We start from the raw sequence: 24,648 nt of genomic DNA, 5'->3' as shown, positions 1-24,648 counted from the left end.
TTCCACCTGACCTGCTAAGTTCCTCCAGCATTTTGTATGTGTTGAATTGGAAATAAGTGGCTGAAATGCGACCTGAAGCATTTGAAAGTGATGCTGGCAGATTTCAAGGAGAGTGATATCTGCGGGGAGAGGGAGCAGCTCAGATAACGCACTCTTCTTGTAATCTGCTTTATTAACTAATAAACAGGGAGACCGTTGCATATAGTTCGCGTGTCATATTGGCGACCCGTCAATCTTTTGCAAGAAAAGCAGAATAAAAAGTGGAATAAAATCTGACCTCCTCTCTCAGGCGCGAAGCGTCGACTGTTAGCTCTTTTCCATAGTGGCTGCCTGGCCTGATAGTTCCTCCAGCATTTTGAGTGTGTCGCTCTCTCCCTTGCTGCTGAGAGGTGGATAGAACGATAAGGAGCGTCAGCTGGGGCGGTACTCCGCAAAGCGTCTTCGTCTCCTAGGCAACCCGTAAGACAGTTCCGACCAACAGGGCAGCTCCATCCAGTCACGTGGAGCGTAAGGCGAAGGGCGGCGAGTCATTGGCCAAAATTTGCCTGAAAGTACCGCCTAACGCATGTTGTCCCGCATAGCCATTTGTTTAGGGAGCTGTCGGTCTTGTGGCGCGGCGGCGGTCGGCGGGCCTGTGTTGCTCACATGGCCAGCGCTTTCCCCTATTCCCTTTTCCCCAGTTTCTACAGCCCGGGCCCCATCGCTGCGCAGAGGCAAGAGCTTGGATCCTGCGGAAAATATGAACATGTACAGCCGTTCGTGGTGGAGACTGGCGACCAGCAGGTGAGAGTTTGTAAACTTTAGAAATTGCAGTGCTCCGCAACTAGGAGTAGGGGATCGGGGTCAGGCCTGCAGAGGAAGGGGCAATTTAACGTGTGGGTGGAGGCTGGGGGTGGAGAGGGACAACTCCTTGCATCATGTAGACCGCTCTAGTTTCCTCCCGTTTGTCAATTACATCAATCTGTGTGTTCCTCTCCATAACTAAAGGCATACAACACAACACCTTCATAACTGCCACTCCACACCCTGTGGTGAACTACATATACCTGTCTGGACATGCCCCCCGCTGACTACTCCTGTAGCTCCTCCCACATACCCCGGTATATAGGCGATTGAGGCCTGAGCCCTGCCTCTCAGTCTCCAGGATGTAGCATGTTTACAGGCAATTGCTGCTTGTAAACGCCGATATCTCTTATTGATGGTACATCACACCCCCATCTCACCAGGTCCCTTTCTCGTTATACCTATTACTGGTTTATTGTCACGTATACCAAGATGCAGTAAGATGTAGGCCATTCTATTTATAAGTACGTCAGTAGGAAAAAGAAAGTAATGCAGTATATTGGTAAATATAATTGTTAAATTAGTTTATTATTTTCACATGCAGCGAAAAATGTCTTGCATACCGTTCATAGAGATCTATTAATTACAAAGGTATGTTTGAGGAAGACTAACAATAGAGAGCAGAACAAAGTGTAATAGTACAGGGCATTTAGTAGACTAAGGTGCAAGATCAAACCAAAGTAGATTGTGGGGTTAAGAGTCCATTTTACCCTACTAGGGAAACATTCAATAGTTTTATTACAGCTTGATAGAAACTGTCCTTAAACCTGTTAGTATGCTCTTTCCAGCTTTTGTATCTTCTGCCCAATGGGATGAGAGAAAAATATATAACGCAACAGCTACAGTAAAAGTGAATAAAGAAATGAAATGCAAGGACCATGATGAGGTAGATTGGGAGATCGAGATCAGTCATCTGTAGTATATGAGTGGTTCGCTCAAAAGTCGGAAACAGTAGTATGGAAGCTGTCTTTGAATACAGTGATATGTGCTTTCAATCTTTTGCATCTTCTGCCTGACAGGAGAGCGCAGAACAGAGAATGACTGGGGTTAATTGTGTTATTTGCTTTCCTGAGACAGTGTAAAGTGTCAGTGGTGGGGAGGTTTATTTGTGAGGTGTACATTGGCAACTAGCTGCAATTTGTGTATAACCTATGTAAATAAGCTATCCTATGTATTTATATTTATCATGTTTTAAAATTATTGTTGCTTTCTTTGTCATTTGTGGGCATCCAGAGTAACAATCATTTCATTCTCCTTTACACTTGTGCACTGGAAATGACATTAAACGATCTTCAATCCTGAATCTTGAAGTGGCTGATGAAGCCAGTGTCTGATCTGCAAGTATTGGAATGGCAGTACTTAATGTAATTCCTTTGTCCATCTTGCTAACTGCTGCTTTGTTGGAGTTCTGATCAGAACAGTGTAAGCTTTAGATATTTGGGATTAACATGTGAACAACATGGCCTGTTGCAGCTGGCTAAGGGTATAATATCAGAGTAGCAGAGCGGCTAGTGCAACACTATAACAGCTCGGAGCATTAGAGTTCAATTCTGGCATCCTCTGTAAGCAAGTTTGCTTGTTCCTTCCCGTGTGTGTGTGTTTCCACCAGGGGCTCCGGTTTCCTCTCCCACTCTGAGATGTACCAGTTAGTAGGTTAATTGGAGATTGTAAATTGTTCTTTGATTAGGCTAGGGTTAAGTCAGTGGGTTGCTGGTTGGCACGGCTTGTTGGGCCAAAAGGGCCAGTCCTGCTCTTTATTTCTAAGTAAAAATAAAGAACTTACTTTGATCTTTGGCAGAGCAGTTGCCAAGTGAAGGTGTCACACATCCTGATGGGATGCTTTCTATTGTGCATTTATGTATTAAAAAAATCGTAAGATTCAATTCAGGATGTGCAGAATTTCTTTAGTTTTCTGAGGAAGTGGAGGCATCGGTGTGCTTTTTTGACAGTAGTGTTAACATAGCTGGACCAAAACAACTTGGTTATCTTTACGCAGAGACTTGAAAGTAAAATGATAAGGATGCAGAATAAAGTATTACAGTTTACAAGTGTGGTTAGACCACACTTGGGAGAATTGGCCACCAGACTACAGGAAGAATGTTGGTAGCAACAAGATTCACCTTGATGGTATCTAGAATGGTGAACTGCTGTTAAGAGGAGAATAAATTCTACAATTTCTACACTCATTGACTAAAGATCCCTGAACTCCTAGTGTTTTTTTTTCGCTAACATTCATGCCCCTGAGTAATGTTTGGTATGTGCAAATTAGAAGAAGGGATTAGCCATGTCTCATCAAATATGCTGTGCTATTTAATAAGATCATGGCTGACCTCAACTCTCCATTCTTTTCCACGTGCCGTATCCTATTCTCCATGCTTGTCAAATACGTTTACCTTAACATATTCAAAGATTCTGCTTACACCCTTTGAGAAAAATGGTACAAAAGAGTGGATTCTGAGAGAATAAATTTCACTTTATCTGTCTTAAATGAATTCCTTTATTTTTAAAGTAACCCTTGTTGAATATTCTTCTATAAATGGAAATACTTTACCATTATTTCCTATGAGGTTGAAATGTAACAGCATAAATGCCAGTGATGCTTTACTTCCTAATGAATTCAGTGCCTTTTATGCATGCTTTGGAAGGAAGAATTTCTCTTGCCATAGCATCTGGCAGCCCTGTGATCTCTGTCTCAGAGGCTAATGTCAGAATATCCTTCAGGAGGGTTAACTCTCACAATGCGTCAGGCCCCAATGGTTTACCTGGCTGGGTACTGAAAATCTGTGTCAGTCAACTGCCTGGAGTACACAAGGACATCTTCAACCATTCACTGCTGCGCTCTGAGGTTTTCACCTGCTTCAAAAGGGCAGTAATCATATTGGTGCATAAGAAGAGTAAGGTGAGCTGGCTCAGTGCTTATTGACCGGTGGCACTCATATCCACTGTAATGAAGTACGTAGAGAGGTTATTTATGGCTAGAATTAACTCCTGCCTGAGTAAGAAACTACCCGCTTTGGTACTGGAGCCGCAACAGGTATACAGCAGGTGCAACCTTACTGGCTGTCCACTCTGTTTTGGAGTACTAGACGAGCAGAATATTCATCAGGCTGTTGTTTTTCAGTTGTAGCTCAGCATTCAATACCATTATCCCTCAGTGCTAAACTCATAGCTTCTAAATCTAGGCCTCTGTATCTCCCTGTGTCACTGGATTCTTGACTGACTTATTGGGAGACTGCAGTCTGAACAGATTGGTGATGACATCTCACTGACAATCAAAGCAGGCACAGCTCAAAGTTGTGTGTTTAGTCCACTGCTCTTCTCTCTCTCCACACTCATGACTATGCAGCTAAGCACATCTCAAATACCATCTATAATTTCACAGATATCACCTCTATTGTTGGCAAAAGTTCATATGGTAACAAGGTGGTGTACAGGAGTGAGGTAGATTGGTTGAGTAGTGAAGCAACAACAAACTCGACCTCAACGGCAGTAAGGTAAGAAATTGATCGTGGACTTCAGGAAAGGGAAGTCTGCAGAACATGCTCCAGTCATTGGTGTGTCCATGGTGGAAAGGGTGAGTGAGCAGCTTTTAGAAGCTGTGATTTCAACATCATGGAAGGTCCATTCAGGGCCCTCTGTATTGATGCAATTTCAAAGAAGGCACACCAGCAAACTTTGTGTGCCGTCAAAGACTTACAACTTTCTGTAGATGTATGACTGATTATAATACAGCCTGGTATGGAGGTTCCAATGCACAGGATTGCATGAGGCCACAGAGGGTTGTAGATTGCTAGCTCCATCATGAACACGACATTCTCCACCATTGAGGACATCTTCAAGGGGCAATGCCTGCAAAAGGCAATTTAGGATCATTAATACTGTATCTGAAACATGCCCTCTTCTCATTATCATTTAAGGTGGAAGTACCCACCAGAAGACCCACAATCAACAATTCAGAAACAGCTACTTTACCTCTGCTATCAGATTTCTGAATAAGTAGTGCAAACAAGGAATCATTTCATTTTTCTGCAATATTTATTTTGTAATTTGTAGTAATTTTATGTCTTTACGCTTTGCTGCTGCCACAAAATAAAATTTGATGCCATATGAGACAATGATATTATACCCGATTCAGCATATCTATCCTTTTAAGTCTTCTTAGGATCTTCCATGTTTCAATTAAATTCTCTTCCACTCTTAGAAACTCCGAGACGCAAGCCTAACTTGTCCAACTTTTGCTCATTACACAACCTGCTTATTTTAATAACCTTTTCTGAGTAGTTTCCCGCACATTGACATCCATTTCTTAAATAAGGAGAAAAATACTGTTTTCTGATGTGGTTTCACCAAAATGTCTCAGAATTGAGTAACATACAGACTTAAGTGAGTTATAATTGCCTCATCAGCATTTCTGGCCACTCTAAAGCATGCATTTTTAATAGCATTTGATTAATTTTAAATCTTTAATTGTTGCAGTTTCTTGAATCAACTTTTAATGTTTGGTTTACAAATGCACACTACTGCAATTGCAGGTATCAGAATTGAAATGGTCAGCCTTAAGATGTTTGAAACGAGAGAACTGGGAACCATTGGAACCAGTTCCAATTCCACTACTTCCAGCCAAAACAGGTAATGTAAATTTGATTTCACTTGCTAAGTTGTTAATAACGTAGTGTATCGAAAATAGATTATAGGTGAAATAAGTGTTAAGAGAACTCTTTGCTGGTAGTTTGTTGGTTTGTAATATTGGGAACCAAAACAAAGTACTCTGAATTTGGAAGGCATATATTAGAGAAACAGAACAGAACTGAGCAAGTCAAAGAGCATCTAGAGAGGCTGATTATTTTCCATCAGAATTGAAAGTCAAAGATCTACTGATTATAAATAATTCTTTAATATAAATTAATAATTGCAATTCTAAAGTGCTCTTAGCCTTTAATTCATTTGGAACCATCTGAAAAGGAGATGACGTTTCTGGTTAAGTTTTAGCTTTTCCTTTAACATGACCATTTATCAGAGTATGCAAGACAAAGTATTTATCAGACAAAGTATGCATGTAGGGATTTTAGATGAGAATGACGTTGGTGTGATAGTGCAATTCTTATGACCAGATACTGTTCAGTATAAGCTTTCAGGAAGGCTGATCCATTAGGTGTGATGCTAGTGAAAGATAAACCCAGTGGAATAAGTGTGGTGTGGTACCTGTCATGATTTTCCGGAAAAGAAAAAAAACTACCTCAAGAGTATCTGTCAAATTGTCCCTCCTTATGTATGTGCATTTATAGCATTTCTGCCACGTAACAGATTTTTGCCAATTAGCTTTGAAGTTATTTGTGAAATACAAGTAAATGAAAAAGAATATTTTAAAAATTGTTACAACATTTCTCATAAAGCATTTTAACTTGTTTAAAAGAAACTCCCTAATTGGGGGGGGGGGAAGGGTCTAGAGCATGTGTGTTATTTTATTTGTCCTAAAGTATTTTTATTTTTTTGTTTTTAAGGGTGCAAATTCCGTCCAGTAAGCCTAGAAGAGCTGACTTACACTGGGAGGATAATAACAGGTGAAAAAACAGAAGCAATGACAATGGGTCCACTTAATTTCACAGAGCAGGTACGTTTTGGGAAAAGCTGTAACTTGGGTTTAAGTGATAAATTTGCGCTTCATGGTAGTTTAGTAGAATGTACAGCACATTCCACCCACCCCAACAACAATCTGGTGAATTTCTTCGGCACCCATTCCTGTGCCAAGCATATATATCCTATGGTGTGGCAACCAGCACCACAAGCAATATTTCAGCTGTGGTGTAACCAATGTTTTATAAGGCCTTAACACGATTTCTGTGTGTCAGCTAATGAGGGCAAGTATCCTGTATCCTGTTTTCAATGCCTTGTCTAAAACCATAAGACTTGGGAGCAGAATTAAAACGTTTGGCTGATCCATTCCCTCTCATCCCCATTCTCCTGCTTTTACCTCATAACCGTCATGCCATGACTAATCAAGAACTTATCAACTTTCGCCTTAAATATACCCAATGACCTGACCTCCACATCCACAGATTCACTAGCCTCTGGCTAAAGAAATTCTTCCTCTTCGCCTTTCTAAAGCACTGTTCCTCTACTCTGAGGCTGTGGCCTCTGGTCCTAGACTCCCCCACCATAAGCAATATCCTCTCCACATCCACTCTATCCAGGCCTTTCAACATTCAATAGGTTTCATTGAGATTCACCCCTCATTCTTCTAAATTCCAGTGAGTAAAGACCCAGAGCCATCAATCACTCCTCATCCAATAAGCCTTTCATTCCAGGATTCATTCTTGTTAACCTCCTGAACTCTCTCTAATGTCAGCATATACTTTCTTAAATAAGGGGCCCAAAACTGCTTACTATACTCCGTGAGGCCTCACTAGTGCCTGAGAGAGCCTCAGCATTACATCTTTGCTTTTATATTCCATTCCTCTTGAAATGAATGCTAACATTACACTTGCCTTCTGCACCACTGACTCAATCTGCACAAGGATTCCAAGTCCCTATGCTCTGCGGATTTTTGAATTTTCTCCATGTTTAGTTATGGTATATGCCTCCTGTGAGCTACTTGGCTTATAATTTAATAACTTTTGTGATGATGGTTAGATAGTCGAATTTTTTTCATTGAAATATTCAGTTACTCATACAATAGTGTGTTTATTTGTGTCAAGTGAAATGTGGCTTGCTTGATTTAATTACTGCTAACTTTAAGAAGTTTCTAACATGCATATCAAGTTGCAGGAATAATTGTATCTAATATTGTACAGGCTTTACAGTTATTCTGTCTGAAATTGTGCATGATATTCTGAAGAATTTATATAATGATTTATAATCGAGAGAAAGAGTTTGTTTTATTTCTATTTCTGAGAATGTTAATATTGTCACTGGTGTCCTTTTTATAACTTTGAAGATGGCTAACTTCTTCCTTGATCATTCTAATGATGCCTTCAGCTCAATGGGCAAGCTGCTGGAAGAGCACTTTTACTTTGGAGAATCTGTTCTCAGGGTAAGGACTATTTTTAAAGATTATTTTGAACAATCTATTCTTCTTGCTTTAAGAGAAGAATGCTTTGATTTTAATGTTACATTTAGAAATCCATACTAAATTACAGAATTAATCTTACTTTGGTGCATTGTTCCAGAAACCAATTTGTCTCCTAAATGTGTGTTTCACACTAACTAGCAAACTGTTTTGCATAGAACTTTGATTTACAGTTTTAATAAAGAAAGACAACAAACAAAATTCCATAAAACCTCCTTATAGGGTAGATTTTTCTTTACTGGAAACTTTCTCACTGTCTGTAATTGAAATATTAAATATACCAATGTTTAAGCTGTAAATAATCAGAATAAAACAAAATGCTGTCAATTTAACATTCAGTTGGTTTAGAAAAAGGGGAAAAATAAGTTCTCAGTAATTCTGGAAATGGTTGTGCTTTGAAATTAAGATTTTTGTCTCACTTCCTGCACTATCCCCAATGCTGGAAATATTGATAGTATCCAAATATTAATATGTTCATGTGGATAATGTCCCAAAGGGGGACTTATGCTGGTTATGAGTAATGTCGAGAGGGACAAAATGGGAAGGTTGAAGAACTAGGTTGATCGGTTTGTGCTAATTTTTTTTTTGTATTTTGAGAAATGATAAACATTTAGTCAGTTTATGTGGTCACCATTCACCTATTGTTATTTGTCTTAATTTCCAACACTTGATCTTCTCCAGACCCAGTGTGATATTTTTCCGATAAGCCCCTGAAGCACCATGTGTCATTATATTTGTCATTGTTCTGTTGTTATAAATTAAATCTGTTGTGAAATGTCAGAACCCATAATATATATGAGCATTTTGAGTCTCTGATGTGGCCACTCCTTGTACTATTCTGTCTACAACTCAATTTTGCTTTGCCAGGACTATCTTAAAGTTGAGAATCACTGCAAATTCATTGAAATATAAAAGTTTATGTCACAGCAGGGATATGCTTTGACCCATCCTAGCAGCCTCTTCACATACAGTCGGCCCTCCTTATCTGCGGGTTCTGCATGCGTGGATTCAACCAACCATGGATTGGGAAAGCCTGGAAGTTCTCTCTCCAGCACTTGTTGTTTGAGCATGTACAGACATTTTTTCTTGTCATTATCCCCTAAACAATACAGTATAACAATTATTTACACAGCATTTACATTGTATTAGGCATTATAAGTAATCTAGAGATGATTTAAAATATACGGGAGGATGTGCATAGGTTACCGCAGATCGGGAATTTAAAAAAACGGAAGTTCTCTAATTCAGAACGGATACATCCGGTATTATTTAGTGTCAGTTAGTCAAACATTTGTCTTAGTATATAGTATATGTTTTACCTTTCTATGCATATAAAACACTTAAGAAACATGTATTTCAATAATTAAACGACTGCGTTGCTTAGTAATAATTTCATCAGGACAGGGCCTTCACATGCCTCCACTATTCTCACGTTATCCTTTAAAATTGTTCTGATCGTTGACCGATTGTAGCCTAACACTTTTCCAATGACTGATGATTTTTTTTTCTGTTTTTTTTGTACGTTATGCTATTTATTGTTTCTTTTTTGCTCATTCATCTTCCCCAAATTTATTGCAGCCCACAGCTTCAATTTGTTAGATCTTCAATGTTTAATATTACATTTGCCTTCATAATTTTTAGCACTGCACATGTATGAATGTGGAGGAATAATTTAACATGCTTGTTAATCTGATTGTGTTTTTTCTTCAAGGGAAATGCAAGGAAGACGGCAGTAAATGTAAACCATTTGAGAGTATTCACAGAGCGTGTAAAAAAGAGAGGGTAAGAATTTATCTTGGAGGGAACATCTTATGAAATTGTTCTCCCTATAGAGCTTTCTCATCTAAAAACAACTCTGGCATGACATCATCTGTGGAAGGAAAACAATTGATGTTCCAGGTCACTGACATATTCAGGTGGTTAGTGATCTGAAAATATTGATTTTCTTCTTGGATTCTGCCAGATCTGTTGAACCTTTCTTGCATTTTCTAATTGACTTGATTTCTAGTGTCAGTAATGCTTTTGTGGAGATATATTTCTTGGAGTTATATTTTCCAAAGTCCTTGTTTAAACAACAATCTTCAAAAAAAATTGTACGTTAGCTCCAGGAAAATCATTTACAATGGCTTCTGCCTAAGTACTGACATCTGTAGTTTATGCACTGGATTGTAATGCTGCAGTTTATAAATAATAAACACAAAATTCAAAGTTCCTTAAGTTCATATGCTGTTGATGATTCATCACAGATGCTGTCCTTTATTAGTAATTATTAAGCCAAAAAAAATCTTGTTTGTATTAAATGTCAGTTTTGTTAAGATCTCAATTAAGTTTGCAGATCACTGTCTTCTAAGCATTTATTCTGTTTTATATAGATGCCCTCTTTCTAGTGCGAGCAAACATGCGAGACTTTTGAATCTGTTGCTGCGGGAGTCTATTTTTGACATTCCACCAGACTTACTGGCAGAAAATATTCATGAAGAAATGAAGATTCAAAGGAACAAACTTCTGTTTGATCACTCTGCCACTGGAGGAGCTCTGGTATATTGCCCCTTTTCCAAAGGGGCCAATTCTGAAGATGGATGTTTGATCTATCCGGGCAGCAACTCCATGAACTTGCTGAGTATCCTTCTGAGTAGTTGTCAGCTGACTGAATGCTTAGTCCAAAGTTAGGATTTACACTGCATCTTAATGCGGTTGAAGGCTGGAAAAGATTTTGGTGTGGGAATTTTGGAGTTTTGTGAATGACACAGAAGCCATGGCCATTATGGGTATAGCAAGTATAGTCAGAGTTTAAAGAGGCCAGCAGTGCAAGGATATAATGATCCTGGATGTCAGAAGGACTGGAGGAAGCTTAAAAATGAGAGATGATCTTGGGTAGAGAAATTGAAAACAAGTATTTCAGTTTAATGATGGATTCATATTCAGATTTATTTATCTTGCGCACATTGAAACATACAGCAATATTTGTCATTTGTGTTAACAACCAATGCATCCCACAGTGTGCTGGAGGCACCCCACAAGTGTCATCACACATTCCACCGCCAACATTGCACGTACACAACGTTCAACGCAACAGCACAACAAACCACAAAACACAGACAACAAAAACAGCAGCAACAACAAGAACAAACGAACAAAACAGGACAATAATGCCAAAGCTAGCCCTTTTTCACAGACAGACAGACCTCCAGTCCTTGGCCCCAGACTCAATCTCGCAGGCATTGGGTTTCTCACCAGGACTTACACAGGAACCCAATGAAACTGAGCTCTAGCCGGGTTAAAAAGTTCAGCTTTTAGGTTGGTAGTAAGAAATCAGATTGTTTAAGTAAGATAACTCATGAATCTGGGGTAACTTAGTGTGTTCATTGTTTTGTATTTTGTCCAAAATTGTACATGTCTAAAGAGAAAAAGACACTGCCTTAATTATTATCTCATTGGTGATAAGGTCATGGACCAGGGAGTGTAGAATTAAAATGATTTTCTTAAGGGCTGAAAGTGATTTGAGGAAAGAAGTTCTTTACAGTTCAGTATGCATGTTAGTGAAACAGATTCATATGTAGAGTTTAAAAGGGAGATAGATATGCATCTGAAGAGAAGGAATTAAGAGACCTGTAGGGAGGAAAAAGAGGAATAAGATAGTGTTCCTTCAGGGCCAAGGTGCAAAACACTGTACATACCATGCAGTAGCACACAGTGCACACAGCACATAGTTACAATACCAGATACAGTTACAAAAGATAGTATTAGTGCAAGAGCCCAAGTGGAATGGCCTGAAGGGGGGTGGTACATCAATCTTTGGGTGATGTTGATGGGATGTCAAGAGTCTAAATTTGTAACAGTACCTTATTCCACCCACAGAGCTTGACATGGTATTTGAAATGGAATTACTGCTCTCTACAGATAAGTGCAGCAGCAAATTTATCATAGCAGTGTGCCAAATACCAAAGTTGATCAAGTCAAGGATGAAAGGTGCTTTAGAGGGGAAGCCTCAGGTCTTTTTGCATTTTGCCATGGCAGATTAATGTGTTAGTGAACATAATTACCATTTACTGTCTTACCTAAAGGTGCATATTCCTTGTTAATGCACTAAACTGTCAGTACATTAAATACTCGTATTTAAAATCCAAAACTGATGCTAAAGCAAAAGGTACATCAATACTTCTCAAATTCTTTTTCTGTTTCAAACAAAACTTTTTTTTTTCAGTTCCCTCTATTTTGAGGCTTGCACTGTACTATTATATGCTTGTTGGATGTTTACTTGTGGAATAAAGATCAACTCATCTTTTGTATTTTCTGAATTTAGCATTAGGACTTGGTATTCTGCCAAAGGTAAGTTTAATGTACAAGTTTATTTTGGTTCATGATACTGAAGAGGTCAGAGAGCTATAAAGTAATAGTCTTGACTTTACCATTCTGTTATATTAATGAGAGGCATGAAACATGAACATTTACTTTTTTTTATCATTGTTGTTAATGTTCCTTTATGCATAAGCATCAGATTTCCATAAAGTTGCACTGAGTTATGATCAAGATAAAATGCCAAAATTGAACGTGAAATTTAAGCCAGTGAAATTTGAACTGAAGGGCAGAATTCACCAAATCAATGCTAGTGCTTTGGAGGAAGAAGGTAATAGTAGATGAGAACGATTATATTTGCAATGTTTCATATTTTTCAATATTTTATTTTAAATGGAAAAAAGAAAAACTTGCATTTATATTGGAGGTTTAGCATACTGGTGTCTCAAAACTACATATGATGGGAAGTATTGTAATAATTATGCTAACGATTGACAACAGATTCTCACTGTTAGGAATACAGTTGACTGAGGAATAACTTAAATTGTACAGTATCACTGTTTAAGAGCATCTAAAGAGGCAGATGTATTCTGGGTATATAAAGCTGACTTTCTTAGCAGTGAAATACCTCACATACAAAGTATTTAAAGAATATTCCACTTTTGTTATAATGCCATTCCTTTTGATATTTGGTACCATAGAGTTACTTTTCAGATTAATGCCAATGAAAGATGCCAGTGTCTTATTGCGAGCCCTCTTACATTCAGATCCAAAAGATGACTTTCTTTAAACAGTTTCCTGTTTATTGTCCAATTCCACAAACATGTAAAGCTATTGTACCCCTCTGTTTAATGCACTGTGTTGAGTCATTGCCTGTATGGCTCACTCTGTGGCTATGTTGATTTTTAAAAAACGAAATAAATTTGTGCATATGAATATAATTAGTTTTCTAATTTTAAAATGGTTTGTTAATAAATCATGCTTATTTGTTCACCAAACTTTTTTTCCAAATGGCAGTTTTTGTAGGGGTTCGCTCTGACTACCATTGTGGAGCATGGAAGCTCTCCAATGAAATAAATCCAGCTGCCTTACAAGTGGTTCAGACAGAAAAAGTGGCTACATGCATTAATGTCAGGTAAGGATTAAGTTCAGAGTTCTAATTTTTCTGAAATTTTAATACTCAGGGTTTGTAAAATGCATTTTCTCCAAGCTTTCCAAAATCATAAATTCTACTCTCCCCAAGTTTGGAATAAAACTCAGACCGTAATGTTATGGTCCACACCTGTGCATTTTGGAATATAACTTTCTCATGGAAGAATAAGAATACTAAATTTATTCTTGCCATTGGTCATCTGGGTTCCACTATAAAGCAATTCTCTCAAACACTGCTGCCTGTCTTTCCTGAAAACCTGTCTCCAGATAAGTCCTTATATTTCCATTTTTGATGCAATATATTTGATATGTTACTGAATCGTTTTGCAACATTTTGCAATGTTAAAGGTGTTATGTATATGATAATTATATTTTAACTAATTTCTATTAATATTGTTCCTTTTACTTGATTAATACTTTACGTGACTAAGAACATTCAGTTGGATATAGTTTTCACATTCTTAAGTGATATTGCACCATTTGCAAATAGAATGATTTGCAATTTGCAATTAGGTGTTCTGTGTGATAATGGGGCTGAATTGTTCTGCAATTTGAAATTTATTTCAGCCATCATACAAGTGTTAGGGACAGTTTCAAAAGCAATAAGGCAGAAACTTGAGGGCTGAACTATGAGATAAATTCTTGGAAAAGAAGTGATTTATGGCAATCTCAGAAAGATTACAACTAAAATATTTCTATCATCTGTAAAGTTCAGATAGCATAATTCACACATTAAATGGTCTTCCAGGTAAATTACTAGAGATTTACTCCCTGAGTTCACTCAGGATCCACTTCACTGTTATAATTGTTTTTTTTAACTTGCAGTGTAGGCAGGTGAGGAGAAGAGATAAGAGGGGAGCCAGAGTAGGGAATGGAAGAAGGGGGAAGGGGGAGAAGTCACACACTTGCCTTCCCCTGCTCCTAGCTTCACCCATCACCTTCTAGCTTGTAATCCTTCTTTCCCCCGCCCCCCCCCCCCCCCCAACCCACCATACCTTCTCATTCAGGTTTCTTCACCCTTCCTTTCCAGTCCTGCTGAAGGGCCTCAGTCTGAAACATCAACACTTTATTCCTTTCCATAGATGCTGCCATACCTCCTGAGTTCCTCCAGCATTTTGTGTGTTTTAGTTTTATTTTGTGCAGTTTTTGTTGTTTATTTGTGCACGTAGACCTGTAATACACCTCAGCTAGGCTGGCACCTCTTCACGATTTTTGTATGCCTTGAGCTGCTTCTTCTGCACGCCCCGTGCACTTCTGGGTGGCTTCTCACAATTAACCCTCTATAAATTCATGCAGAATTCTGGGCTATTCATGTCCTAACTTTTGCCATATGGTGTTTAACCTTGCTTCTGTATTTCCAGATCTGTGTAAGCAATGTCTCAGTTTTAAAAGCTTTTATTCCTTTTTCTAAATGGTTTTATTTCTTTCATTGCAGTACTCTGATAAATGTGTTCCTCCATTTCTGGCTTTTTAAGCTTCTGATTTCAATCCTTCATAATACTTATCTCACTAAAACACCAAAACCACCAGATTTCTCTCACTAAATTCCTCCATGTGTCAGGTCTCTCTTCCATAGAACCTATCTCTGTCCAAACTTTTGTTCTTCTGCAGTATCTCTGTGTGCGGCTGGATGACAGTTTTTTTCAGTAAAGGTCTGTTCAGAGGCTTCAGATGTTTTGCTACTGGAGGGGGGTGTTTAATGCAAATTTTTATCTTTTGCGGGTAGATGATTAAGTAGTTGTTTTCCTCATCTATTTAGTTTAAGTTCAAGCATGATAGTGTTGAAAGCTTTAATTTGGATTTTTTTGATGTTGAGATGTACATTTTAAAGGCAGCTATTTGTGTTTGAAAGACAAGTGGAAGACACAGCTAAATACTGTGGGATTGGTCTGTTTAATTTTAATTGTCATCTTCTTTGCAGTTTAATAATTATCTGCTTGTATTTTAAGTAGCCTTTATATATCCCTAAAAAGTTTACGATGCCTTTAGTGGTTATACAAAGTATAGAGCTAAAGGTGCTTTTTTCTTTCATTAAATGAATAACTGTTTTCTCATTGGTTAATTTTATTACAGCATTGAATAGGTATTTTCTAATTGGATTATTATCTATGGAATTTTCTTATCTCTGGTAATAAAAGTAGCTGTTATATGCTAGGTGGCATCTTTAGTTCCTCCCTTCTTCAAGTAGTAAGACCCCATCACTGTTCTGTCCCTATTCTCTTTGTTCTATTAATTCTTAATAAAACAATTGTGAAGCAATAAGATTTATACTTTGTTCCTGACTGTGGATTTAAACACCAGAATCCAAGAGTACCTTAATAGAAACTTGAGTGTTTCCTCTCAATCAGTGCTTATTCTGTAACTGATTTTTTTTCCTTTTGCATAAACTACAATGGAATAATTTTGGTTACAATTTCAGCAGTTCTACAATTTATGTTGGGTTCTTAAGGTCGAATGATTCTTCTACATGCAGTGTGTTTGTTACCTTTGTATTTTCTTAGCTTTTCTAAGTGAAATTTATGAAAAGAGAAGCAGAGTGGGATTAAGTTAAGACTTAGTAAAATGCAATTTGGCTGTAAGTTTTTTCTCTTATTTAAAAAATAAAAGTTAAAACATTTCCCTTGACTGCTTTTTAATTTTACCATGTTAAATTCTTGTAGAAGTTATAGGGCTTAATACATTGCAGTGCTGAAATCTTTTAGCTATAATCATTTATTCTTTTATCTCAGCCCTCATGTGCCTGGAGAGCTGGTAATTGCCAGTGAGTGTGGAGCTGCCTATCTTTGGGTCCTGGACAAAGGGTAAATGCAAATGTACTCTGAAAGTTCCTGAAAATGAATAGATAGCAAAATCTTTCCTTTTCATTTGGAGCTGCAGGCTTCTTTTATACTTTCAATTCAAATAAATGCATACCAATCACAATGTGTGTTTTGATAGGAAATGAGTTATTAAAACTACAAGTTCTATGTTAACTATATAAGCAGCAAAGGATGAATGTTGGGAATGGGTGGACTGAAAAGAATTATTGAAAAGCCAGATTTAGTAATATATTTAGCTTGTAGACTTAGCTCCATCATGGTCACAACCCTCCCCATAAGTGCCTCAAGTAGGTGGTAATCCATTATTATAGATCCTCACCATCTGCGAAATGCCCTCTCTCTTTACTACCACTGAGTAGCTTGAAGACCCATACTCAACATTTTAGTAACAGCTTTGTTTCCCCTCTGCCGTCAGATTCCTGAATGACCCATGAGCACTCCCCCTCTATTCCTCGTTTGCATTTAAATTGTTTTGTAATTTATAGTGATTTTATGTCTTGCACTTTACTGCTTCCATTAAAAAAATAAATTTCCTTTGATGTTAGTGATAATAAATCTGATTGTGATAGAGTACCATGTTTTTTATGTTGATGATCAGTAGTGCCTCCTCAGAAACCAGTTAATCCTATTAATAGCTTCTTTTGTAAAAGCAATCACGATGGTTTTAACAGCAAATCTTTGAGTCCTTTTGTTCCTAGTTGTACATTCGGTTAAAATAGTAAATCGATTCCCATTTTTAAGGGAGAAAATTGAAGACTATTTTCTCTCAAGTTTCAGTTATGTTACTAGCTTATTCTGTTACCTTTTCTCGTGACTTTAACTTGTAGTATTGAAGAGGCATTTATGAGTTATGTATAATTACATACTGGATTACATATAAAATAATACATGCAAAGCACAATAGCTTCTAATTTATGATGTGTCAACTTCAGATGTAATTTTGGATCTGTATTTTAAAAATAGATAGCATATAGTTCTGATATCTATCAAATCTATAGTTTTTTTTGGTTTGACCAGGTCTTGGAAAGCTGATTAATTTGCTCAGCTCCCTGTGATTGGTCCTTTTTTTGATGATTTTTGTTGGGGGAGATTATATATTCTCCTGTCTTTTTGAATAAATATGAAGTTCTAGGCTAGAGTAACTAAATTGTAGTATATTTCCTCAACAAAGGGTATGTACACTGTTTACTGAAGTTTGGATTTGTTCATAGATGTCTGCATGTTTTGTAAAACTTAAGGTTGGATTGGTAGACTGATTTACATGCCAGGATCCCTTTAACACTTTAATATTACCTTTTTGTTAATACCTTAGCCTTCAGAAAATAAGAAAGGAAACAGAGAACCTCTACTTCAATGCTCAGTTACCATGGAGGTGGTGTGACTTCACAGCTCACCCACGGGTGTATATGTATGCTGATAGAACTGGACTGGACTTAACTGATGTGAGGGTAAGAAATATTTAAATTTTATTTCATTATAGTTTTAAAACCCTTGGGTTCAGGAATATTGTATTGTAATGGCTTTTCATTGTTTTTTCTAGTTCTTTCTCAACATTCTCAACCTGAGTTGTTACTGAGGTTTAGAACATTTATATGCAGGATTGTTTTTACTGCCCAAATAACTTTGTTATCAACATCATAAGGAATAATTTAATCTTTATCTAATTTTGGTCTTCACAGACAGTACACTTAACAAAGTTGTGGCAACTAGAAGTACAAACATTACAAAAAAAAAATCAACTATTTATGAATTTAGATTATTTCTGGCTCCTGTACCTCCCACCTTTTGCACTACAATTTTAATGCTGAAATCAGATACAAGTAATTAGAATGCATCTTTTCAAAGTGTGAATGTTTTTTAAAAAAGGGGTAAGGTCGTATTTTTAAATTAATCAGCTTGACTGTAATAAAATGTGCTTGCAGCTATTTGTAAATTAAATTTCCAGTTCCTTTGGGGAGGAAGATGTTTTCATGCTGTATTTCTATGAAACCTTGGTCTTAGTAGCTGTATTGGTAATGCACAAGGAGTCACGGTGACACAGTAGATAGTACTACTGTCTTACTCAACCAGGTTTGATCTAATCTTGGGTCCTATGGATTTGGATTTGTGGCCATCTGGGTTTCCTCCCACATCCCAAACAAAGTGAAGATAATTTGCTTTGTTTGACCTTGGCATAGTTTGATGGTAGAATTGGAGGGAGTTGATGGATCTGTGAGGGAGAATAAGTTACAGGAAATGAGTGGCAGAAAAGGGATTGTTAGTAATAGTGTCATAACTGGGTCTTAACATCATGAGCCTGTTGTTGAAAGAAAATATAAAAGCAATAACAAAGTTTTGAAACAAAATCATTAAACTCTTTTTAATGTATTCATGTAGGCAGGTGAAAGCTATAACCAAACCCTGTTTAAGATAGGAGCTGCTGCTGACTGCCAAAAAGGTGAACGTGTGATTCTTCCCAAACACCTACGGGATGTAAATCCATACCATCACCTAATTACAACACAGGTTTGTGTAATTTAGTCTTGTGTATTAACAGTTATGTCTGTTTAATTTTTTATAAAAGCATGTCAGACAAGTAAATCAAATGCACAAATGAGACCATCAGTTTACAAACACATTGCTTATACTTTTTAAAAGCAGATTATGAACCACAGCTTGAGTTTACCAGTTAAACTGAGATAAAATAATTCAGGATTGAGAAGCAAATACAAACTAACATAGAATAATTTGGCAATAAAGAGAAGTGAATTGAAGTGACTATTATTTTATGTCACTTGAATTCGTATCTCTTTATTACCAAATTATTTTGTTACTTTGAATTAATTACTTTCCAGTCATGAATTTAGTGCATGCAATAATTGAAGAGAAATAGATTCAAATGTCATAACCAGCATTTCTATCTCGATAAATTTACCTTACTTACTTACCGTTTCTTTTGGCTTGTGCAGATTTTTGTTCTGTTTCTGAGAAATAGAATATTGATTTTTAATGTTTCATGAGGAAACATTAGATTGTGTTGTGCCACACTTTGTGAGTGAGAAGCCTGCTAACACTTTTGATGTTTACATCAAGCTGTGGTAATAACTTTAACAGAAGTCAGAAGTAAAAGAATAGTACAAAATTTTGACAGATTTCTTGGCAATCTTTTCAGTTTTGCACCCTGCCATTTATGGAGTCAAGTTATAAACTGTTCAGAAATTTTTTCTCTGGATTGTGAAAGATTTGAAACTGATATTCAGTGTTCGAACATGTTGCTTGAATACTAAATGAATATTCTTTTAAATATAGTATTCTGTTTACATTGTTGATGAACGATTCTCTACTGTACCTGTTCTAAAATGGGACCACACCTTGGACTCACCACCAATGTTTGTACAAATTGCCAATGGGGCAGTAAGGAACAGAACAAACAAGATTGTTTTGGGAACTCAACGGACTCAGGAGGTGTTACTTCTGCAGTATTCAGGTGATTAGAAACTTCCAGCTAATGATAGTTGGTGAACATGACTGTTTGCTTACAGTATGCTAATAATGAGGTCATAGAGATCCATGAGAATGATTGAATGTTTTATTTGGCGTATACAGGAGGGACCTATCCTTAAAATTCTCTCTCCAAAGAATGGCAAACACAACCAGATTCATTTTTTGAATTTGAAGCATACTTTTAAAATTTATTGAACAGGTATTGTTTGGAAATTGTGCATTTTAAACGGTTTTAAAGAAAACCATACAAATAGTAAGATTAACTGGTGAAAGGAAGAGCTGTCTGTCATTGTCTAATATTAGACATCTGTGCCATGGTGATAAATGGGAAGCATCCAAAGTGGTAGGTGAAAGGATGGGAAATGTTGCCATTGCTGGTGATTGTTTGACTAAAGTTTGGTAGGTAAGAATGGAATCAAATGACAGTCAGGCTGGACAATGAAGTATTGGAAGATGATGTAGAAATTCTGTATGAAAGGCTTCAGAGAGGATGGAAAGAGGTAATGTGATTACAGTCACAAAGTATAATTTAGGATTCTAGCCAAAACTGTCTTCAATTTGTAGGAGAAATGGATTTTGATCCAAATTAAGTCGCAGGAGAAGTGGACACCAGTCTCAATGATTACCTGCCAAGTGCTGTAATAAGAAAATGGGTCAGTGTTTGAAGGACAGATGTATCTGTTGATTTTGAAGACAGCCTGGTAGTTGCTTATATGATGAAGACTGAATCATTTCATTTTGCTTTCTGGCTTCCAAGAGAGCCAAATGTTCTGATCAAGAAAACAGTGAAATGATTGTGATAAGCTCGTCAAGTACATCAGTGGTTGAGGAGAAGGAATCAAGGCGAGGCTGGGAAAGGTATTGGGGAAAGCTTGTCATAGTTTCAAGGGGAAAGTGGGGAAGATGTGTTGTTTCTCTTGATGACAGAAAAGTTCAAAGTGCATTCGATTCTCGAGGAGATTTGCATCAACAAGGACTTTCCTTCCACATATTTCTGTCTAGAAGATTATGGAATTGGTTTTATTCCTTGAGAAAGGCTGGAATTAATCAACAAATGTAGTGTAATACTGGAATGTGATTTATTCTGAATTTTATTTTGTTAGGTGGGACACAGATGCCTTGCCAATCATTTGGGCCTCCACAGAAACTCTCCACTATTTATGATATAATGCAACACCTGCCAGTCAGGAGACCTCACTTACATGAAATGGTTGCTGAGAGACTGCACTCTGCTGGGGCAGGTGAGATCTGATTTTATTTTAAAAAGTATCTGAAATTAACTCGGGACTAATCTCAAAGCATGATGTAATTATCAGCTCGTAATATATTTAACATTTTAAGTATTAAGATAAAAGCACGAAAAAATGTTTTTGAAATTTAAAAAAACGCATTGGGGTAATAAATACTTCACTGCAGCAATGGAAGGACACATAGTTTCTCTTGCGGTAACCTACTGTGCTGCTGGAGAAGTCCCAGGTGAATATAATGTGTTGCGGAGCAACATTAAAGTAAAAGGGTACTGAAATAATTTGTGGTTAGCTACATATTTTACGAGGGGGGAAAAGAAGCACCATTTTAAATTTACATTTGTTCTGCAGGACTTGCGACACTTTACCACACTCGTGGCAAAAAGACACTGTCAGTGTTTCAGCTATCTGCAGCAGGAGACCTATTTTACCAGACACTCATCCCTCAGAACTTGTCTGCTAATGGGAAAAGGACTTTGAAAGAGTCAGGAACGATAGCTGAAAGTGAACATGAACCAAACAGCGCTACTGTGGGTGAAAGGGTACAGTCAGTAAACTGTGGTACAGAACCAAGTCATGATGAAGCACAAGATTTAATACCAGGTGGAAGTGAAAGGCAGGAAGAAGCCTCTTCACTGAGGGCAGTAGACAAACCGAGATTCCAGTCATCGATCAAGCAGAGTACTAAAACACCTTTAACACCCAGTTCTGCTACTCTTGTCATGTGTAGAAGGTGGATGAACTCATTCTTAAAAAAGCAACAGAAATTTCGAAATGGTTGTGAAGAGCCACAGAAGCATTCTGTCATCAGTACAAAGCGCCTGTTCTCACATAAAACATTTTTGAACGATAATGAATTAAATGACACATACAAAGAAATGTGGAATAAAATGAAAGTGGTTATGCAAAGAAAGCAAGTGCTTTGCCAAAATACTTTTCCAATACTTGATCCTGTGAGTGTTCCAGATGTTGTGGATCCCTCAGTGTGGAGGGATGAATTGAGTGAAAGACTTACAGCATCATGGGAGGGTAAGTGGAATGACTGGTGGGCAGAAAAATTAGATGTAAACCGGGACAAAAAGGTCCGAGCTTTGCGAGCAAGAAGACGACTGGAAAAGTTATCTCGAGCAGGACGACGCAGAGAACTGTCAGGGAGCTTCACATCCTCAGTGTCTAATTTGTCAGACTTCAGTGATTTTTCAGGTTGGAGTAGGTCTTCTGTGCTGGATTCAGAACAAAGTGACTATTTATCTGGTGCAGAGAGTAATGTTCTGTCTAAAAAATCTCTAGAAGTATCAAATCAGATAGTTAATGAAAATTTTGGACAAGAAGTGGATCTTCAATCCAGTGTGTCTGTAGTAGAACAAAATCAACCACCAACACCCACATTTCCACAAGAAAGGCAACTGGTCAGTATTCCTAAGGAAAGAAAGAGAATTCTTCAAAATTACTTAGCTGCACTAGAAGATCTTCCACCCCAATCTGCTCAAGGAGATGATGGAATAGATGGGTCATTACCGTTAGCTATCTCTACACAATTGTCACATGTTGGTTCTTTACAAATGGCATCCACTAGTGAAATGTCCTTCCTTCCAATGCTTCGAAGTCAGCCTGGATCATCTCAGCCAAAAAGGAAAAGAGCCAGAATGGGATTTTAGAAACATTGTGATATGTTGAAGTCTGCAACGCATTTGAAACAAATATTTATTTAAATCAATCATTTATTTTGTGAAACAATTCTTGTGGGATTTTTAGAAATTTCCACCATAATGCTGCTGATGTTTTATCTTCATACTGGTTACTTTACACTCAAAGAACATTTATGACTTAAAAAAAAGATAAAGTTGATTCAACAATTTTTGTCTTGCAGACAATTGTGTTTCCTTCTGGGCCAAAATTATAACTAAATTGTGATTTGAATGTTTTTATAAAATATGAAATATGTATGCAAGTGCAAACTTTTTCTCTCCCTGCATTTTTAAAAAGAACTTATTTGCAATAAAACTATTTAATAATTGTCAAAGTTTATGTTTAATACTTGGAACATTTTGCGTAACTAAACCTAATTACAATAAGAGGTATGATTCAGGGCTTAAATTCTATATCAGGACCATCTTAAATCAGGGAGCCATTAAGTATTTTATGGACCTCTTTTAAATGTGTCAAATATTCCAAAGATTGCAGTTAATACAGTACACATTTGGCTAGGAACTATTAGAACTCCAATCTTCAGACAGTGCTGTAAAGGAATTTTACTGTTAAACTGAATTGTTAACACTAGATGGCAGGCTGCTTGAAGTATGACACTGCTGCGAGGTACAGAAGCCATTGGTCCGATTGCATTTGGAATACTGTGAGCAATTTTGGGCCCCATATTTGGTGTATTTTGTTTTTGTTTATTGACATACAGTGAGGAATAGGCCCTTCTGGCCCTTTGAATATTGCTGTCCAGCAATCCCCTAATGTTTTAATCTGATCCTAATCACAGGATAATTTACACTGACCAATTAACCGATACATCTTTGGACTGTGGGAGGAAACCCACACAGTCACGAGGAGAATATACAAGCTCCTTACTAGACGTGGTGGGGATTGAACCTGGGTCACCTGTGTACTATACAGTGTGGTGCTAACCACTATGCTACTGTGCTGGACCTGGACAGGTGTGCAGATCTTGGAGAGGGTCCAGAAGTTGTTCACAAGAACAATTCCAGGCTTATCATATGAGGGGGCTGCTTTGATGGCTTGGGCCTGCTTTGGATGGCGTTCAGAAGAATGAAGGGGGAATCTCACTGAAACCTCCAGGATATTGAAAGGTCCAGATAAAGTGGAAATGAATCATAGACATACTAATGGAAACATTATCGCTGAGGGCACGTCCTCAGAATAAAGAGGCATTAAAATGGATGAAAAGGAGTTTCTTCAGCCAGCAGGTTGTGAATTCCTGGAATTATCTGCCACAGAGGACTCTGCAGACCAAGTCATTTAAGGCAAAGGTTGATAAATTCTTGATTGGTGAGGGAGTTAAGATCAAATGGAGAGGACAAGAGAATGGGATTGGGGAAAAAAATGACCATGATTAATTGGTGGAGAAGCCTTTGTATGGCCCGATTCTGTTAATTATCTTATGGACTTGTATTCTGATGAGCATCATCATACCATCTTTTAAATTCATTTTATTTGTTTTCACTCCTTATAAATGTTATTAATGATTCTCTGGGGTCATTCAGGTATGTCTTAAACTTTATCTGCCTTAGCTTGATCTGTTGGTTTGTTCCACTGTTTAGTTTAATGTAACTGTATTATTTTACCTACCAGGGTAAAGGTCTGATTTCTGTGGTCTTTACACACAGGTGTTAGGGTAAGGATTCATCCTGAATGATTTGCATCTCGTCCTTGAATCTGTTTTTCTCATGAATGAGATAGTATAGTGTAGTTTGATGAGACTAGAAAAAATGTGGCGCGTTTTGTTATTTTCATAAGGCTTTGTTCAAATACAATGTTCATTCGTAATCATTTTGACATCATTGTGAATTTACTAAGAATGTCAGAACATTCAAATAATAGACCTGATATGCTGTTTCTGCATTCAGACCTGCTAATGTTTCCTGTATTTCCCTTATATTTACACTTAAAACGAAAGCCGAATTCATTGTCAAATGCACAAGTACACGTTCGCATAGGTGAAATGAGAATTTGTTTGGGCACATAGCATCAGATATACAACACACACTAAATGCTG

General features: G+C 37.4%; 1 protein-coding gene across 2 annotated transcripts; it reads left to right on the top strand.

Annotated features, from left to right (window-relative positions):
* The first annotated feature begins 618 nt into the window (after positions 1 to 618).
* Positions 619 to 22,923, top strand: taf1c (TATA-box binding protein associated factor, RNA polymerase I subunit C). Of its 2 annotated transcripts, XM_059989524.1 has the most exons (14): positions 619 to 783; positions 5,376 to 5,472; positions 6,345 to 6,454; positions 7,778 to 7,873; positions 9,621 to 9,691; positions 10,282 to 10,529; positions 12,408 to 12,536; positions 13,223 to 13,340; positions 16,087 to 16,158; positions 17,489 to 17,624; positions 18,553 to 18,681; positions 19,465 to 19,642; positions 20,763 to 20,900; positions 21,258 to 22,923. In XM_059989524.1, the coding sequence occupies exons 1-14, from the start codon at positions 646 to 648 to the stop codon at positions 22,562 to 22,564; spliced, it is 2,967 nt and encodes a 988-aa protein (XP_059845507.1). In that variant the 5' UTR covers positions 619 to 645; the 3' UTR covers positions 22,565 to 22,923. The 2 variants fall into 2 exon arrangements, with proteins under 2 accessions (XP_059845507.1, XP_059845508.1); XM_059989525.1 differs by lacking the exons at positions 619 to 783; positions 5,376 to 5,472 and having other exon boundaries at positions 6,368 to 6,454; positions 7,819 to 7,873.
* Positions 22,924 to 24,648: the final 1,725 nt, after the last annotated feature.

Source organism: Hypanus sabinus, chromosome 14 (assembly GCF_030144855.1).
Source record: "Hypanus sabinus isolate sHypSab1 chromosome 14, sHypSab1.hap1, whole genome shotgun sequence".
Taxonomy (NCBI): domain Eukaryota; kingdom Metazoa; phylum Chordata; class Chondrichthyes; order Myliobatiformes; family Dasyatidae; genus Hypanus; species Hypanus sabinus.
The sequence above is the reverse complement of the archived record's forward strand: the minus strand, read 5'-3'. Positions and strand labels throughout refer to the sequence as shown.

Bases quoted from the DNA above. Each gene is read 5' to 3' on its own strand.
- taf1c (XM_059989524.1), top strand. From the start codon at position 646: ATGGCCAGCGCTTTCCCCTATTCCCTTTTCCCCAGTTTCTACAGCCCG. The intron at 5,473-6,344 runs GTAATGTAAATT...TTTGTTTTTAAG, and splicing joins ACTACTTCCAGCCAAAACAG to GGTGCAAATTCCGTCCAGTA. The intron at 13,341-16,086 runs GTAAGGATTAAG...CTTTTATCTCAG, and splicing joins GCTACATGCATTAATGTCAG to CCCTCATGTGCCTGGAGAGC.